The sequence below is a fragment of the Eptatretus burgeri genome, chromosome 2 (assembly GCF_056783735.1).
Source record: "Eptatretus burgeri isolate ZD-2024b chromosome 2, Ebu_testis_v1, whole genome shotgun sequence".
Classification (NCBI taxonomy): domain Eukaryota; kingdom Metazoa; phylum Chordata; class Myxini; order Myxiniformes; family Myxinidae; genus Eptatretus; species Eptatretus burgeri.
The window spans coordinates 158,225,895-158,244,011 of record NC_140962.1 but is presented as its reverse complement, the minus strand read 5'-3'; the positions used below and the strand labels follow the sequence as shown (position 1 = coordinate 158,244,011).

At 42.0% G+C, this 18,117-nt stretch overlaps 1 protein-coding gene across 26 annotated transcripts in view; it reads right to left on the bottom strand.

The window, feature by feature from the left end:
* The window catches only part of LOC147033690 (NACHT, LRR and PYD domains-containing protein 12-like), a 1,146,930-nt gene that overhangs the window by 784,570 nt on the left and 344,243 nt on the right, over positions 1-18,117 (bottom strand). For 25 of the 26 annotated variants that reach the window (XM_085871777.1, XM_085871791.1, XM_085871784.1 and 22 more), the window contains exon 5: positions 1,563-1,661. The exons of the other annotated variant lie outside the window; for it this stretch is intronic. In XM_085871777.1, the coding sequence (XP_085727903.1) occupies positions 1,563-1,661 (99 nt within the window). The remainder of the gene's footprint in view (positions 1-1,562; positions 1,662-18,117) is intronic. 26 annotated transcript variants of the gene reach the window in all.

The following is an 18,117-nucleotide window of genomic DNA, read 5'->3' as shown; positions in this document are numbered from 1 at the left end:
CTATCTTTATTGCTGAGGCTCAAATCAACTGTGAGCCACCTTCGTTTGTGGAAACACAGGCTGCGGTGAACTTGTTGAAATAGGGTGAAGCTTCTGGGATCTGTGGCATCATACTGAACTTCTATATGCTGGTGGAAATGCTGTACTAGTCGTCTCATGCAGTTCTGTGCTCTGCCTGCAACACAGGCATCATCCCAACTGACTGGAAGAGGGGCCCTGTTGTCCCTCTCTGGAAAGGGAAGGGTGATTGCCAGGACTGCAACAATTCCGAGGGGTGACGCTGCTCTCAGTGCCGGGCAAGGTTTTTGCTCAGATACTGCTTTATAGGGTTTGCCACCATCTGCTTGAGCATCAGTGCCAAGAGCAGTCAGGCTTTACAGCAAAGTGGTCAACGATTGACCATATTCTTGCCCTTCAGGTCCTCATCAAACACAGATGAGAGTTTCAGCAGGGCTAATTGCAGCCTATGTTGATTTTTTGCAAAAAATTTGATTCAGTGAATTGGGATGCACTCTTGAGGTTTCTTGGTCTTCATGGCGTGCCACCAAAACTGATCAATCTGATGTCTGAACTATAGTCTGGTACTGAGAGTGTTGTGAGTTGGAGTGATACCATCTCCGATGTATTTCCAGTTGTTACTGGAGTTCGCCAGGGGTGTGTACTGCCCTTACATTTTTCAGCGCTTGTATGGACTGGACTCTGGGGTGTATGTTGGAGAGATCAAGCTATGGTGCGTCGTTTGGGAATGTCAATATCTCTGACCTTGATTTCTCAGATGATGCAGTCATTTTTGGTATTCATGTCTCTGCTGGCTGTGAGCCTGAGGTCAATAGATGTCTGGATCGGGCTTGGGGAGTCATGGATTCACTGAATCATGGGTTGTGGTGCTGTCGGTACCTGTGCAGGTGGATGAAATTCCGAGACTTCAGGTCCTTGGTGCTTCCAGTCTTGCTCTATGGATGTGAGACTTGGACTCTGACCAGGGATCTAAGATGGAGACTTAATTCCTTTGGTGCCAGGTCTCTTCGGAGAATCGTTGACAATTGTTTGTCAGACTTTGTGTTCAACGAGTGGTTGCTGAGAGAGACTCAAATGAGATTTGTTACCTGCATAGTCCATGAGTGTCAGCTGTGGCTGTATAGACATTGGCTTGTTTTCCTGATGCTGATCCTGATCATCAGATTTTCTCAGTGAGAGAGCTTCGTGAGCAGAGGAGGCCAATGGACAGAGCTCATGCCTCATCTTTGCAGCAGGTTGATCAACATCTCAAGGAGATCAGGATGGGCCATGCATCTGCCTGGGTGATGGCCAGACGGAGGCCCTTGGAGTACGAGCAGAAAGTGGACGCAGTGATGCTCTGCTCCAGCGCATGCTCCGATACCTGCCTGACCTGACCTACCAGAGGGAGCATTACCATCTTAATATTCTCCTCTGAAATTCTCAGTTTTAAACAGTGTTGATGTTTATGTTTACATTTTTCATTTAGTTTGTCTTTCAATCCTGACTGCCTTTAATCTACATATTAAATAATCTCTAACTACACACGACCATCGTTTCCTTACCTTCCGTCACACACTCTTTTCCTTTCCTGAGTAAACCTTCGCGACAAACACATTGTCGGTTCATCATGATGTGACAACCTCTTTCTTCAACCTCATTCTCTGTGGAAGGGAATGAAAAACATGAGAAGTTGAGTGAAGAGATAAATACAATTAAACACATCATCATTGAGAAGTACCAAGTGAAGGAAAATTCAATTCAGGGATAAACTTGAAAATGAAGATGTAATGAAGCGGAAGACCAAAAAGGAACCCCAAGAAGTAAAGAACAAAGATGGAGTCATCAGGAGGAACCTGGACAGGATTCGGCTTTCAGCTGCGAATCAACACTATCCTCAAACCAATCCAGACACAGCCAAGTGAACCTCAGAGAAATTTTTCTGCAAGAATTCACTTCTTCTTGGAGAAATAGATAAAGAAATAGAGGAAAAGAGAGAAAAAGAAGAAAAAGCAAGAATTAGAATGAATAAAGAGAGCTTTGAAAAGAGTGGAAAGAAGTGTGAAAGGACAAAGAACAAGAACAAAGATGTCGGGAAAAATATATAATTTTATTGGACTGAAAAGCCTCGATTGTTGTTTCACAGCTCATTGAAACACAAAACATCATTCAAATTATTATACTATTTCCATTATCATGTTACAGATTCTTAATTAAACATTCATTTCAGAAGGGAGGTGAGAACACACTGTTCAGAAACAATACCAAAAACAATCACTTCTGCTTGTGTCGGGAGAAATGATTAATCACGAGGATCTAAAATAAATTACTCTCACCATCAATATGGCTCGACACAACTCAAAACCCTTTATACAATTGGGTACTACAAAGAGAGAGAGAAAGAGAGAGAGAGAAAGAAAGAGAGAGAGAGAGAGAAAGAAAGAGAGAGAGAGAGAGAAAGAAAGAGAGAGAGAGAGAGAGAAAGAAAGAGAGAGAGAGAGAGAAAGAAAGAGAGAGAGAGAGAGAGAAAGAAAGAGAGAAAGAGAGAAAGAAAGAGAGAAAGAGAGAAAGAGAGAGAGAAAGAAAGAGAGAAAGAGAGAAAAAGAGAAAGAAAGAGAGAAAGAAAGAGAGAAAGAAAGAGAGAAAGAAAGAGAGAAAGAAAGAGAGAAAGAGAGAAAGAGAGAAAGAGAGAAAGAGAGAAAGAGAGAAAGAGAGAAAGAGAGAAAGAGAGAAAGAGAGAAAGACACAGAGACACAGAGACACAGAGACACAGAGACACAGAGACACAGAGACACAGAGACACAGAGACACAGAGACACAGAGACACAGAGACACAGAGACACAGAGACACAGAGACACAGAGACACAGAGACACAGAGACACAGAGAGAGAGAGAGAGAGAGAGAGAGAGAGAGAGAGAGAGAGAGAGAGAGAGAGAGAGAGAGAGAGAGAGAGACTTTGACTTTTGAATCTTTTTATTACAAAACAATATAAAAAAATAGATATATACATATATACATAAATGTGTGTGCCAGTCGGTGAAAAAAAACTATTACGTGGGAGTACATTAATACTTACAACAATTCAATGTAAACAAAAAATACTCAAAACTCAAGAATACATTCCAAAACAATTAAAAAAAACTACAGGGATATCAATAAATTATTCTCATGAACTTTGCAAATCCCCTCATGACACCGAGACTTCTTAAAGTCATCAACACTGTTTTCACTTTTAGAAAAACAAAATTCAAGTTTCAGTCTTGCTGTTATTAAAGCATTGAAAAAAAAAAACTTTCCTTTCAATTTCTCTTTCCTCGATAAATAAATCGCCATTTTTGCTGTGGCTACGAAGAACAAAAATAATGAGTTTACTTGTTCTTTCCACCCTAAAATAAACAATCTTAGTGAGAAGGTAATTTGCATCTTTTTTGCCATGTGGTTCAACCATTGAAATAATGGCACAAGCCTTGTACAGTCAACATATGCATGGAACAAATCCTCTGTACAAATGCAGAAAGGGCAGCAACCGGATATGGGAGAAAAATTACTTAACTACTTTTTTGAAGGAATAACCCAATGTGCTCGTCTCCACTGTAAATCTCCAGTCCTTTTCGCAACCAGCTTACTGTAGAAAGAGTTCCATACAGGCTCAGATGGGAGTCCTTCCGGCATTAGTCTTTTCCATCTGGCCACTCCCTTCAATGGAGAGTCCTCGAGTAGGACTCCAGTCGACAGTCTATATTGGTCTTAACTGTTATATTTCTGAAAAATATTTTTTTCCTGAGCTAATGGGGGGTAAATCTCTCTGACTTGGTTGTACAATTAACCCAGGAAACCCTCAGTCATTTGTTGTCAACAACCTTTCTTGAGTCCATTTTAGTTCAAGTTGAGAACTTTTTTTCACAATTTCTCTGAGGATTTTACCAATCGTCCTATTTGACCATATCCTTGTCATATCTGCTATCTCCGGCACTGATTTCCACCCCAACCCGGAATCATGGTGGAGGTGTAGTATTTTGATTATGCCTGCTGCAATAAAATGTTGATAAAGGTCACGGCTTTTGGGAATTGCAGGAAACAATGGGTTGTAAAATAGGGGTTCTTCCCTAAACATATTTGTAGCATAAGTTTCCTGCTGGCGACTAACCGAAAGGCTCTGCCAAGCATTCAAAAGACTCTGATAAAATGTTGAAAGATAAGATATATCAACATGCTGGAGTTTGATCAAGAAGAGTTCAAGGCTGTAACCGAGCCCACTTGCTTGTTGCAAGATGTGACGGGCCAGAAGTTGGCTAAGCAGCTGTTTCTCGTGCATCAACATCTGAGTGGAGCACAGCCGAAAGGCCATTATGCGGCTTTTTATGTCGACAAGTCCTTGGCCACCTTCAGCCAACGGGCGGCATATAACATTTCGCTGTAACCAGTGAAAACCACTCCAGAAAAAAAAATTAACCAGTAATCTTTGAACAGCCTTCAGCAGCACTTCTGGTGCTTGGAGGCAGATAAACTTATGCCACAAAAATGAGGAAATCAAATTATTTACAATTAGAACCCTAGCTCTGAAAGAAAGGTGGGGTAGGGCTCTCTTCCATAGTCCTAATCTTTTTTTAACATGTTCAACCATCCCATCCCAATTTTTGAGGACATAGAATGGGGATCCCAAGAACACACCGAGATATTTGACTCCTTCTTCCACCCATTTTAACTTTGAAGGCAAATGCATCGGTGGTACTATCCGTGTCCTCAGCAGATTGTTTTTAAGACTGGGAACCCATAAGGCTTTACTCTTGCTCCAATTACAGTTCATTGAAGATGCCAAGCAAAAGAGATTTAAACACTTAACAAATGCAGAGATATCATTGTCATTCTTAATGACAACAGCGACATCATCTGCATAAGCTGACACAACTATCGAAGGAATCCCTGTGGATACAGTTACTCCTGAAAGATTTTTCCTGAATAGAATTAGAAGTGGTTCTATAACTTCTTCTTCTTTCGGCTGCTCCCATTAGGGGTTGCCACAGCGGATCATCCATATGATCCGCATAGTGATTTGGCACATGTTTTACGCCGGATGCCCTTCCTGACGCAGCCCTGGTCGCCTCTTACGACACAGGGATATGGTACACCTATTTTAACCGGGGTATACACTGGCCCAGTACACTGGTACTCACTTCGCCGACCTCGGAAGGATGACAGGCTGAGTCAACCCCCTGGTGTATTAATTCAGTGGCCCAACGGGGCTTGAACTCAGGACCTTTTGGATCCCAAGCCGCTGCCCTAACCACTGCGCCAACACCAGGTTTAAGAAGTGGTTCTATAACCAAGGATAATAATAAACCAGAAACAGGGCACCCTTGCCTCACCCCTCTCTGCACTTGTATAGGAGAGACGAGCTCATTATTAATTTTAAAAATACGAAATATATTGCTGTACAGTAAAGATACATAGGCCCTAAAATTGGTACCAAGACCACATGCATCCAACACATGATGCAAAAACATGTGATCAACACTATCAAATGCCTTTTCTAAGTCAAGGAATATTATCCCAAATTATTTTTCCATATAATCACACTGCAGCAAATCTCTCATCAAAAAATATTATCATAAATTGATCTGTTCGGGATACAGTAGTTCTGATCAGAGTTAACAAGATCACCAATTACCATCTTCAACCGACTGGCCAACACTTTTGACAATATTTTGTAGTCCATACATAATACCGAGACCGGTCGCCAGTTCTTTATCTGCCGTAAGTCTCCAGTCTTTGGTAGAAGAGACACCACCGCTCTTCTAAAACTTAGAGGCAGTTCTCCATTTATCAAAGATGATTCCAGGACATTCAGTAACTCAGGGCCCAAAAGGTCCCAAAACGCCAAGAAAAACTCTGCCGGTAAGCCGTCAATTCCAGGTGCTTTCCCCGAGTTCAATCCAGCAAGGGCCTGCGTTAGCACAGGCAATGTTATCGGTGAGTCCAAGCTCAGACGCTGGGGCTCAGTGATGGAAGGAAAGTGAGAAGTTAAAAGTTCCATAGTTTGCTCACAAACAGTATGTTTTGCATAAATTTTTGAAAAGAAATCTCTAATGCACAAACGTACATCACTGGAGTTAACAACAATGTTTCCTCTTGAGTCAAGCAAAGAAAAAACGGATTTTTTGATTTATTGACAAAATCCATTTGGAAAAAGGATTTGCTGGGAGTATCTAAAACCTTGATGTTGTTTATCCTTAATCTGATTAACATCCCTGCTACTTTTTCTTGCGTCAGTTCTCTCAATTGGGTCCTTTTTTCAACTAATATCATTTGGTCCCTCCTGTTTCCATATCTGGCCACTTCACTCTCTAACTGTATGATATCAGCTTCTAACAGAGCCATTGTTGTATTATTAATATTGGTGACATTTGAAGCAAACTGCTGACAAAACACTCTGATCTGTGCTTTTGCGTTGTCCCACCATAACTCTAATGAAGAAAAAGAGGCTTTTTTTGAGAGTTGGATAGCCCAAAATGTATAGAAGCCTTTTTTAAACAAAGTATCTTCAAGAAGATTGGTGTTGAATTTCCAGTACAAACTTTTATGTGAAGGTTGAGGGAAAAAAGGCCCATGGTAACTGAATGATGATCGGAAAATAAGGATGGAAAGTGAACCGGAGAGAAAACTGCAATCCTGAAATGCGAGTTTATGTACCACCGGTCAAGTCTAGCAAAGGATGCTTTCCCGTTAGCCCAACGTCTCCACGTATATTGAGATTTGTTGGGGTGACATAGCCTCCATGCATCTAAACAACCCTATTGCTGAAAAAAAATTTGACAAACCGGCATAGGATTCAGGGTGAGGTTCTGCTGTATTCCTGTCTAAAAGAGGTTCTATGGTACAATTAAAATCACCCCCATGCAAATACAATCATTGAGATCAATTGAGCAAAAGTGTCTGAATAAAGACAAAAAGAAGGCTCTCCGTTCTACACTCTCACTGGGAGCATACACATTGAATAGTGTAAAATGGAAATTGTTAATGACCAGTTCCAGAGAGATGAATCGGCCTTTGATAACCTCTTGGAAGTGGCATGATTCAGGTACTAGCCCAGGTCTGAATAAAAAGGCCACACCAGCAGAAGAAGACAAATTACTAAAGAAGCACTGTCCCTTAAAGAGGCGACACCAATCATACTCCAGATCTTCAGTTATGTGTGTTTCCTGGAGTAAAAGTACATCTATATGTTTACGATCAAACAAACTTTTCACTTGAACCTGGCGGTTGTGACTTGCTCCACCGCCATTCATATTTAAGGTTCCAAAAATGATCTTTTCATGGTTTATCCAAAGGCTTGAGCGGTTGCTGAGAAATTTCAGTCCCCGCTTTTGTAACAACCTTTCGAAGACGTTGAAACTGTGACTTTGTCAACTTGAATTCAGCAGGCTCCCTAATGATGTCTTTTGCGGCTTGAACAAATGAAAATAAATCAGGAAAGTGATCTTTAATGATCACATTTCGATGTCAATACGTTTCATTCAGAAAGGCAAGAATAAGTTGTGGGGGCTATGTATGACTGATACGATGAAGATTGAGACAACTATGTCACCTCAGCTTCATCATTTGATTCTGAAAAATCAGACCCGGCACCACCTGAGTCATATAAATTAGTCTGAGCAGTCATTATTTAAGGCCTGGCAACTCTAAAGATTTGCCAGAATGTTCCTCAACTTTACTCTGGTACTCAGTATGTTCAACCGGATCAGTAACCTCGATTTCTTGCTCTTGAGGGCTGGTGTTCACTAGCTCAGTTGAATAACCAGGATAATGAATGGGATTTTGTATCAATGAAGGGGAAGTAAGGACTGAAGCATCTCCATTCTGCTCGTTCTCAGCAGGAAGTGATGGTGACGACTTGCTAATGAGCTTTCCATCAACATCAGCCTCACCACCTGCTTTACTCGTCAAATTCCCAGTGTTGCACAGAAATCCTTGAAAATCCTTTTCTTCATTACTCAATCCAAAACATTCTCCCAAGTATCAATGCAGCTTGGACAATCCTGAGTAACACATTGAGGTGCATCCTCAACTTCACAATCTTCATCCAAAACTACCTTTTTTACGGAAGTGTTGGAACGACTAATATCGGATGCTCTTTGTTTGTCACAGCAACGAGATCCTCCTCCATCTCCACACTACATGCAGCAACAGCCAAACCATTTGGGTTGTCAGGGGGGATTTCATTATCTCCGAATGCTGAGATGTTGACTTCTTTAGGATGAGGAACTGGAGTAAAACCGTGAGTCTTCTTGTGCGAGGAAACAACAGGAAGCGTCTGGGTATTAGGAGTTGCTCTATTCTCTACACCTGAAACCGGGGTAAAGTCCTTTTCACAGTCAGTGTCATTGTGACCTGCTTCACCACACTTTACACAAGATACTTTTGGACAAAACCTTTTCACATGTCCAAATGCTCCACAGTTAAAACATGTTAACGAAGCTGAAGTTGCATACATTTGGTACTCATACTTGTTCAAGGTCACTTTAAATGAAATGTTTAGACCGGTGTCATCACCTCGATCGGGAAGAACCATATAAACCTGGCGTCGGAAACTCATCACATGTTTAATCCGTTCATCTCGAGCTCTTGGAGGAATCATCGAGATTTTTGACACAACTGTTCCGTATCGTGACAGAATACACATCAGTTTGTCATTGGTTATAAACGGGGGTACATTTGATATAAAAATTCTCAATGATGGGGTATCCATTGGTGAAGCCAACATAAAGAGACCAGTCTCTGTCGTTAATCCTGAACTTACAACATCGTGAACAAATTTTTCATCAGATACAAAGACAACAATTTTCTTATTCATTTTCGATGCTGCTCTTACATTTTGATTCCCTATTATTCTCCCAACTGATAAAACAATGTCTTCGGTTTCAATTCCTTCAGGTGGAACACACACCAATGCATGCTTCCACGTTAAATTATCAAATGCCTCAAACCGAGTGCGTGTATCCACCATTTCAGCGGTTTATCTCCCCCTTTTGCTCGAGCTTTACAAAGCAAAAAGGCGGGGGGGGGGGAGGTGGAACTAAAAGACACAAAAAACAATCACTAAAAACGAAGGAAAGTGCATTATAAGCAAAGAAAAAAGGAAAAGAAAGACCAAGTTTACAAGGCCTCATCTAACAGGTAAGCCACACCCAAATAGGCCGTGTCTCTGTCTCTCTGTCTCTGTCTCTGTCTCTGTCTCTGTCTCTGTCTCTCTCTCTCGGATACAAGGGATAGAGAAGACACAGACAACCCCCAAAATCACGTTGGGGAGAAAAAGGGGAAAGACGGAGATAGAAGGGGGGAGGAAAAAGCAGGAGTAAGTAAGCTTACTTGACAAAGTAAGCCCTTCCACTTTCGTAAACGTCTCTCAGTTTTAATAATTAGAGATTCCCAGTTTTTTAAAATGAAGTTCTCAGTTCCAAGAAAGACGCCGAGGTAAAGAATTCCATCCCTTTCCCATTTAAGTTTCTCGGGAAGAGTCGGAGGAATGGCGCCATTCTGTGGACCAAGATGGAGAGTTCTGCTTTTTCCCCAGTTCACTTTTGTGGAACTTGCCAAACCAAATTCATGAATGCAATGGACCAAGGCTGAGACGTCCTCATTCGAGCGAACGATTGCACAAAGATCATCTGCATAAGTAATCACTTTAAACGGGTTCGCCATTGATTGAGAAAGGAAACCGAGAAGACGTGCACGCAACCGAACGAGCAAAGGCTCGATCGCAAGAGAGTACAGGAGGCCAGAAAGAGGGCACCCTTGACGAATGCCTCTATTAGCCGGGAAAGGGGGACATAAAATGTTGTTAACTTTTAAGAGACTAAAAGTGTTGTTATACAGTAACTGCACATGAGAGATAAAATTTTCCCCACAACCAAACCCCCATAAAACAGAGAAAAGATAAAAATGATCAATGGTATCAAAGGCCTTTTCTTGATCCAAGAACACCAACCCGACATTCCTTTGCTCAAGAGAACAGATGTCAATTATATCACGCACAATGAAGATAGTCATGAATTGTCCTCTTCGGGACACAGTAAGACTGATCTGGGTGTACGATCTCCTCGATTATGGCTTTAAGGCGGTTGGCAAGGGCCTTGGAAAATATTTTGTAGTCTGCACAGAGTAATGAGCTGAAAGTCTCCTTTTTTGGGGATAAGGGCGAGGACAGCCCTCCGGCAGCTTCATGGCAGTGAGCCTGATCGTCGATTATAACCTCAAGTAGTTCTGGTCCGAGGAGGTCCCAAAAGGTTTTATAAAATTCCGCAGGAATTCCATCCAGGCCGGAGGCCTTACCCGAGGGTAGAGTTTGAAAAGCAGCTTGGAGTTCTTCCAAAGTTACTTCCTTGTCCATTTGTAGAACTGCAGATTTTGACAAGGCAGGTAAGGAAGAAGTCAGCACTGTTATAATTTTGTTGTCGATTTTTGGAGCATGATAAAGTTCAGTAAAGTAGTGTCCGAGTGAGGCTCTGACATCTTTTTGATCGTGTGTTATCCTTCCTTCCTTTGTCCTTACTGAAGTTATCTGCTGACTTCTCTTTATTTGAGCTTCCAGTCCAATAAAGAACTTAGAGGAGGTGTCCAGGTAATACAAATTCTCCAGTCGGAGACGAATCAGTGCTCCTCTGGCTTGCTTTGCACAAAGTCCAGCAAGAAGAGCTTTTTTCTTCGCCAGCAAGAGGTTGGTTCTTTCATCATTTGAAGCCAAGAGGTTGGTCTGCAAATATAATATTTGGTGAACAAGGATTGAAGGTGAACAAGGTGAACAGAGTCATATTTGGTGTGGTAGGCTCCATTTGTTGGCAAAAGGATCTTATTTGCACTTTGACGTTGTCCCACCATTTTCCAAGGCAGGGGAAGGAAGTTTTACGTTGGAGCAAGGCTCTCCAGAACACACCAAAGGCATCAACAAATAGTTGGTCATCCAAAAGGCTTGCGTTGAAGGTCCAGTAGGCAGCACCACGATTCCGAACTGGTTGGTGAATACGAAGTGCGACCATGTGATGGTCTGAGAAGCCGCTCGGAATAATGTTCATATTGCTCACAACATTTAAAAAGGTACTGTTGATGTAGAAACGGTCCAATCTTGCAAGTGATAGGTGGCCTTTTGAACACCGACTCCACGTGTATTGGCGGAAAGAAAGATTGCGGATTCTCCACACATCGATCAGGGAAAACTTGGACAAGGCTTTCAATAAAGGCGCTGCGCTTGCTGGGTGCGGCTCCTCTCCATTACGATCAATGGCGGGGTCCATCGTGCAGTTGAAATCTCCACCCAAGCAGACAAGTCAATCAAAATCAATGTGTACAAGAGACGTTTCTAAGTGTGTGTAAAAGGCGAGTCTCTCCGTGCTATCGCTAGGTGCGTAGACATTCAGTACGGTGTGTTTAAAGCCATTATGTGTGAAGGTGAGTGAAATCAAATACCCTTTGATAATCTCATTAAAAACAACACTGGGACTGCAAAAGGAAGGTTGTAAATAAACAGCCACCCCAGCCCTTGGGTGTTCCAGACTACTAAAAAACCATTTTCCCCTCATTGTCCTTTGCCATTCACATGCACAAGAGGAGCTACATCTTGTTTCTTGCAAAAGCAAAACATCAATGTGATTTGTCTCAACAAACTGTTTAACTTCTGCTTTACGGATGGAGGAGCGTCCCCCATTAATATTTAAACTCGCTATAGAGAAAGCCATAGGCTAACATAGAGTTAGGGTGTGTCAAAAACTTAGTCTCTCTGTGTCTGCAGCTCATTCTTTGCTTTAAGGATGCATTTCCGGAGTCGATACACTTGCGATTCCGTCACACCAACCTGTCCGGCTTTGAGGAGCAAAAGCTTCGCAGATTATTAAGCTGGGCAAGTCAGGGAAAAAGTTTTTAATTTTTAACATGTTTCTTGCGAAAGGTGTCATGAAGAAACTTTATGATATCGGCAGGTGGAATACTGGTAACACTCTCCGAATCTTGGGAAAATGGATCATTCCATGCTTCAGCACTGCCACAAGAAGCAAGTGATGAGGCCCCGTCCGAATCACAATCCGAGTACCGATTGGTATCCATTACCTTAATGTTATGCTCGAAAGATGGAGCTGATGGTTTAATAAGGGAAGCCTCATATTCCGCTTCCAAAGGGGGGGAAGGAGTCGGAGGAGTTGGGGAAGGAAGAGTGGAGGGAGGAGGAGTGGGGGGAGGGGAGTAGGGGGAGGTGGAGTGGGAGGAGGAGGAGGGGTGGGAAGAGAAAGAGGATTAGAAGTGGGAGGGGGAGGAGGAGGAGGAGTGGGAGGGTGAAGAGGACAGGAAGGAGGAAGTATACTAATGGAAGGAACGTTATATTCCGCTTGAGATAAACCTGGTGTTTCACTAGTTGAAGCTTTACACCCTGATTCAACCAGGTTTGGAGTTATTGGTGACTTAGAAATGGTACACACTTCACTGTTGGTCTTTACAGGGAGGGAGATTACAGTGGATTCGGTGTTAATATCCAAGGTGTTTGTGACTATGGGAGTGGTCACGTGTGCTCCCTGCTGCACAAAACCAATCTCCTGCTCATGTTCACTAACCCCATCGACAAAGTCATCATCCTCTGGAGCGATTACATCAAATCGATTTTTCGTTTTAAAAAGAGCATCTATTGTTGCTTCCAAACACGAGTCATTATTCTCGGCAGCCGGCGCCATCTTTTTTGCACAACTCGCCGTCACATCTTGACTATTGTTATCATTTCGATGCTTCAATTTATGTTTCCTTTTTGAAGGAACAACGGTGAAGCTTTCGTCATCTGCGAGGGGGGATTTACCTCCACTTTCGACGGCCCAGGCAGATTGTTCGAGTTTGAAGCATCACCAACGTGCCCAACTCTAGATATACCACTATTCGTCTCAATGGGTTCGACCACACTAGATATGCCACTTAATATATTCTTGGGGCAATCGCTTTTTAAATGTCCCGATTCACCACAGATAAAACAAGTTGTGGTCTCCGTTGCGATATAAATCTGGTAATTGCGGTTTTTATTTTTTAAAGTCATAACTGCATTGAGCGACTGAGTGTTGTTTTTTAGAATGATATAGCAATGACGTCGGAACGACATGATGTGGCGAACCGAAGCGTCAGACGAAGTGGAATCATGGAGATTCGTGACACAATTGTGCCAAAAACGCTTAATGCAGCTACAATCTCCTCACTCGAGAAGAAGGGCGGGATGTTAGACAGTGTTAATTTTACTGCTATCCTATCGAGATAACTAACGTTGACGAAGACGTCTGGTAGTACGGATAGACCGGTTTCGACCGCCTGAGCCACGTGTCGCTCCTCCGACAAGAAAACCACGACACGTTGGCTCATTTTCGAAGCAGCAAGAACATTCTCGATTCCTACGAGCTCTCCCAGAGCCATCACCACGTTCTCAACACTAACTCAATCAGGTGGAGTAATTGTCACTCCATTTTTCCGAGTGAGTGACTCGTACACACTATTGTGCAAACGTCCGTTTGCCATAGCTTAAAGCAAAAGAAGAGAAGTTTAAGTTTAACAAAGGAAAACCGTCACGAGCAACCAGCAAGTGGGGTCAAATGAAGTATAAGGGAAAAGAGGAGTGTAAGGAAGAAGCTAAACCACCGATAAACGGCAGGCCTATGAAAACAAGGCAGATGAAAAAGTAGTCCCGGAAACCCGAAGGTTTCAAGGAAAACCCACAAAGAACCTACCGTGTGCGCTCTCCCTCTCTCTCTCTCTCGTCTCAGCAGGAAGGGAAACAGGGAAAAAACTCCACAAACACGTACGGGGACACAGAGGGAAACGAAATGGGGACAGGAACAACACCAACACAGCACAGTACTCACAGCTGCACACACGGAGCCGCCATGACGCCACACCCATGCACGACTCACCAACGACCAGCAGGGGGCGAGAGAGAGACAGAGAGAGACAGAGAGAGACAGAGAGAGACAGAGAGAGACAGAGAGAGACAGAGAGAGACAGAGAGACAGAGAGACAGAGAGACAGAGAGACAGAGAGACACTTGACTTTTGACTCCTTTTATTATAAAAATACAAAAAAAAACAAAGGACATAAAACAAAAACAGGTTTCAAAGAGAAATCAACAAAGTCAAAGAAACACCAAAAAAAAAGCAATTCAAAACAAAGAAAATTCCAAGGGCACAAGGAAAGAAAACACTACACGTAAATTTCTAATATATTTTCATTTACGTTGCACATCTTACCCACACACCAAGTTTCAACAAAGGTATTAATATTTTCATTATTTCTGTAATAATTAAATTCTAGTTTCAAACGAGTTGAAACCAGGGCTTGGAAATGCAAAATTACATTACATTGCTCAAATGGTTTGCCTTTCATTTTGGCTTTCTTCGACGGGTAGATCGCTAGTTTTGCCTCCGATAGGACATAGTTCAAAAACTTTAACAACTTTTCATTACCTGAATTGACTGAGGCCAAAAAAAAAAACTGGAGTGAAAAGGGGACATTTACTCGATGAAATATATTGTTCAATAAAAGAAAAAGGGGGCACAATCGTACACAATCAATATATCCATGGAACAAATCTTCAGTGATGTTACAAAAGGGACAAAGCAATGATACAGCAACATCAATTCGGTTGACAAAGGTATTTGTTGGCAGTGACCAGTGAGCAAGTCTCCATTGCAAGTCACCTAATCTTTTTGTTATTGGTGTACAATACATCGATTACCATGCAGGTTCAGAACGGGTGGCAAACGGCAAAAGCGTTTTCCATCTCAGTACTCCTACTGCAGAGGTATATATATTAATAACAGAAAGACAAAAACGATAAATAGATTTACTGTCAAGATTAGTAAATAAACAAGAAGCAGTACTGACTGGAGATGGAGTAAAACTCGTGAATTGGACAAGTAAGCTCGGAAGTGAAGGCTTATGGGGTATCCATTTGACTTCAGTACTCCACTGCAACCCAAGTTTAAAGGATGTAGGGATGACACCTACAAGTACTTTACCGACAGCTCTTAACGACCTGGTGCCAGTGATTTCAGCAATTTCTTTAACAGACTTCCAGCAACAATTGGATGTGTCAAGAAGATGCCAAATATTTTTGATACCAGATGAAATGAAGTTTTGTAAAAAAACAACGGCTTTTGGGAACATTGGGAAAGAGTGGGTTGAGGAATAGAGGTTCTCCCACAAACATTTTGATATCATAAAAATCCCTCTGGCGGTCACCACTACTGCTTGCCAAGCATTCAACAGACTCTGGTAAAACAGAGGAAGGTGAGACGTGTCAATCTTTTTTTATTCAATTAGGAACAACTCAAGGCCGTAGCCGAGCAATCCAGCTTGTCTCAATATTCGTTGTGCTACGGGGCGCCAGGGCAGTTTTTCCAAAATTGATCACTCGTTGTATCGACTTCAGCCGAAAGGCCATCAGACGACAATTTACGTCAATGAGCCCTTGGCCACCATCAGACAAGGGGCGACAGAGTAAATCTGACTGCAACCAATGATAACCATTCCAAATTTTTTTTACCAGTATCTGTTGAATCTCTTTAAGCAAGATATCTGGTGGCTGTAAACAGATGAATTTGTGCCACAAGACAGAGGTAACTAAAGTATTAATAATTAGTATACGACCTCTGAAAGACATTTGCAGAAGGAACCTTTTCCATTTGTTAAGATGTTTGGTTACGTGATCTACCACTCCTTCCCAGTTAATAAGGGAGTACTGGTGAGGGCCAAGATAAACACCTAAGTATTTCACCCCCTCTCTCGTCCTCCTTAGATCTTTCGGAAGAGACTGAGGTGGCACTAAGGGAAGCTCCCGGATGTACATTGAGCCGAGGACACCCACAGAGCTTGACTCTTTGGCCAATTACACTGCAAATGTGAAGCAAGATGGAATTTATGTAAAGATCCAAGAAGAGTGGTTAGATCCTGATCATTTTTAATTACTATACAGACATCATCAGCATATGCAGACACGATGATAGGGTGTTCTTCTGGAGACGGTACAAAGCCAGAAAGAGAATTCCTAAGATTAATTAGTAATGGCTCAAGAGAAAGGCTAAACAGTAAACCTGACAATGGACAGCCTTGCCGAACACCCCTCTGAACCTGAATGGGAGAACAGAGACCATCGTTTACCTTACACAAACTAGATATATTGTTGAATAACAACTTAACAAAACTAATAAACCTTTCATCCAGACCAAACTTTTGCAACACATGAAACATATAAATGTGATCAATGCTATCAAAAGCCTTTTTGACATCAAGAAAAATCAAACCAACCCCCTCTTCCTCTTTAAGACCACAATCAATCAAATCTCTAACTAAAAATATGTTATCAGAGATTGATCTCCCTGGAACACAGTAGCTCTGGTCAGGATGAACGAGAGTCCCGATGACAAGTTTTAGCCGATTGGCCAACAATTTGGAAAAGAGTTTGTAGTCAGAACATAGTAATGAGATGGGGCGCCAGTTCTTGATTTGACGGAGATCGTCGCTTTTTGGGAGAAGACAAACCACTGCTCTTCGACAGCTGAGAGGCAGTATGCCAGAAAGTAAACTTTCTTGCAGAACCAACAGTACTTCTGGACCTAAGATGTCCCAAAATCCTGTAAAAAAATTCCACTGGAAGTCCGTCGATTCCAGGGGCTTTTCCACGTTCAAAGCTATTCAGAGCCATGCTGAGTTCCTCCAGGGTAAGCGGCTTTTCAAGAGCTTGACGCTGACCACAACTCAAAGAAGGAACATGATTTGTCATCTCATCAACACAATCTTTACACACAGATTCCTTCGCAAATAAATCAGAAAAATAATTTTTCACAAGTCTTTTACAATTCCCTTTAGCATCTAACAAGGAGAAAATCTGCCTTTGGGATTTCTTAACCCCTTCTAACTAGAAAAACCTTTTATTTGGGGTGTCAGAAAACTTCACATTTTGGATTTTAAGTCGAACTGACATCCCCATGACTTTTTCATGAATCAACTATCTGAGAAAAGTTTTTTTTCCAATAATAACCTAAGTTTCCTGTCATTTTGAGCTTTAGCTAAGTCTTCCTCTAACTGCAATATTTCAGTTTCCAAGAGTGAAACAGCAATTTTATTCTTGCTCGTGGAAAAGGACTGAGAACATTGACAGAAAACACGAATTTGAGCTTTCACGTTGTCCCACCATAACTGGATAGAAGCATAGGAAGGTTTACTTTGGATAAGTTTTTCCCAAAACCTACGAAAAGCATCAGTAAAAAAACAATCCTCCAACAGGCTGGTAATGAAGGTCCAATAAGCACTTTTATGCGTTAACTGAGAAGAGGATAAACCAAGCACTACCAGGTGATGATCAGAGAAAATGGAAGGAAAGATGTTACAAGACATGAGGACATTCCTAAAAGTGGAGTTAATATACCATCTATCCAGCCTTGCAAGTGTTATCAGCCCATTAGAACACCGGCACCTTGTATACTGAGATGCTGTACGGTGCTGCATGCGCCAAGCATCGAGTAGACCAAGTGATGAAAAACAACAAGATATGTCTTTATGAGATTCAGGATGTGGTTCTGGTGTATTTCTATCCAAATTAGGTTCAAACATGCAATTGAAATGTCCTCCGATACAAATACAGTGATCAAAGACTAAAGTATGGAAGTAATTCGCCAGAAATGTAAAAAAGACTTTACGAGCCCCGCTCTCACAAGGAGCATAGACATTAAGTAAGGTGAGGTGAAATGCTTGATACACGAACACTAATGATGCTAAGTGTCCTTTCACTATTTCAAGGAAATTATACGAGTCAGGAACAAAACCTGGACGAAGCATAAAGGCAACACCCGCCGAGATAGAAGACAAATTACTAAAGAAACAAAGCCCCTTGTTAAGGCAGAGCCAGTCAAACTGCGAAGTATCCGTTATGTGCATTTCTTGCAACAGACATCCACATGTTTCTGAAGCAACAAAGTTTTTAACTTGGATCCGACGCAAATGGTTAGCACCACCCCCATTCATGTTTAAGGTGCAAAAAGCACTTCCTTCCTTTTCATCCCGTATCAGGGGGGTTTGGCAGCTGTTGAGAACATTCTAAACCTGCTTTTGT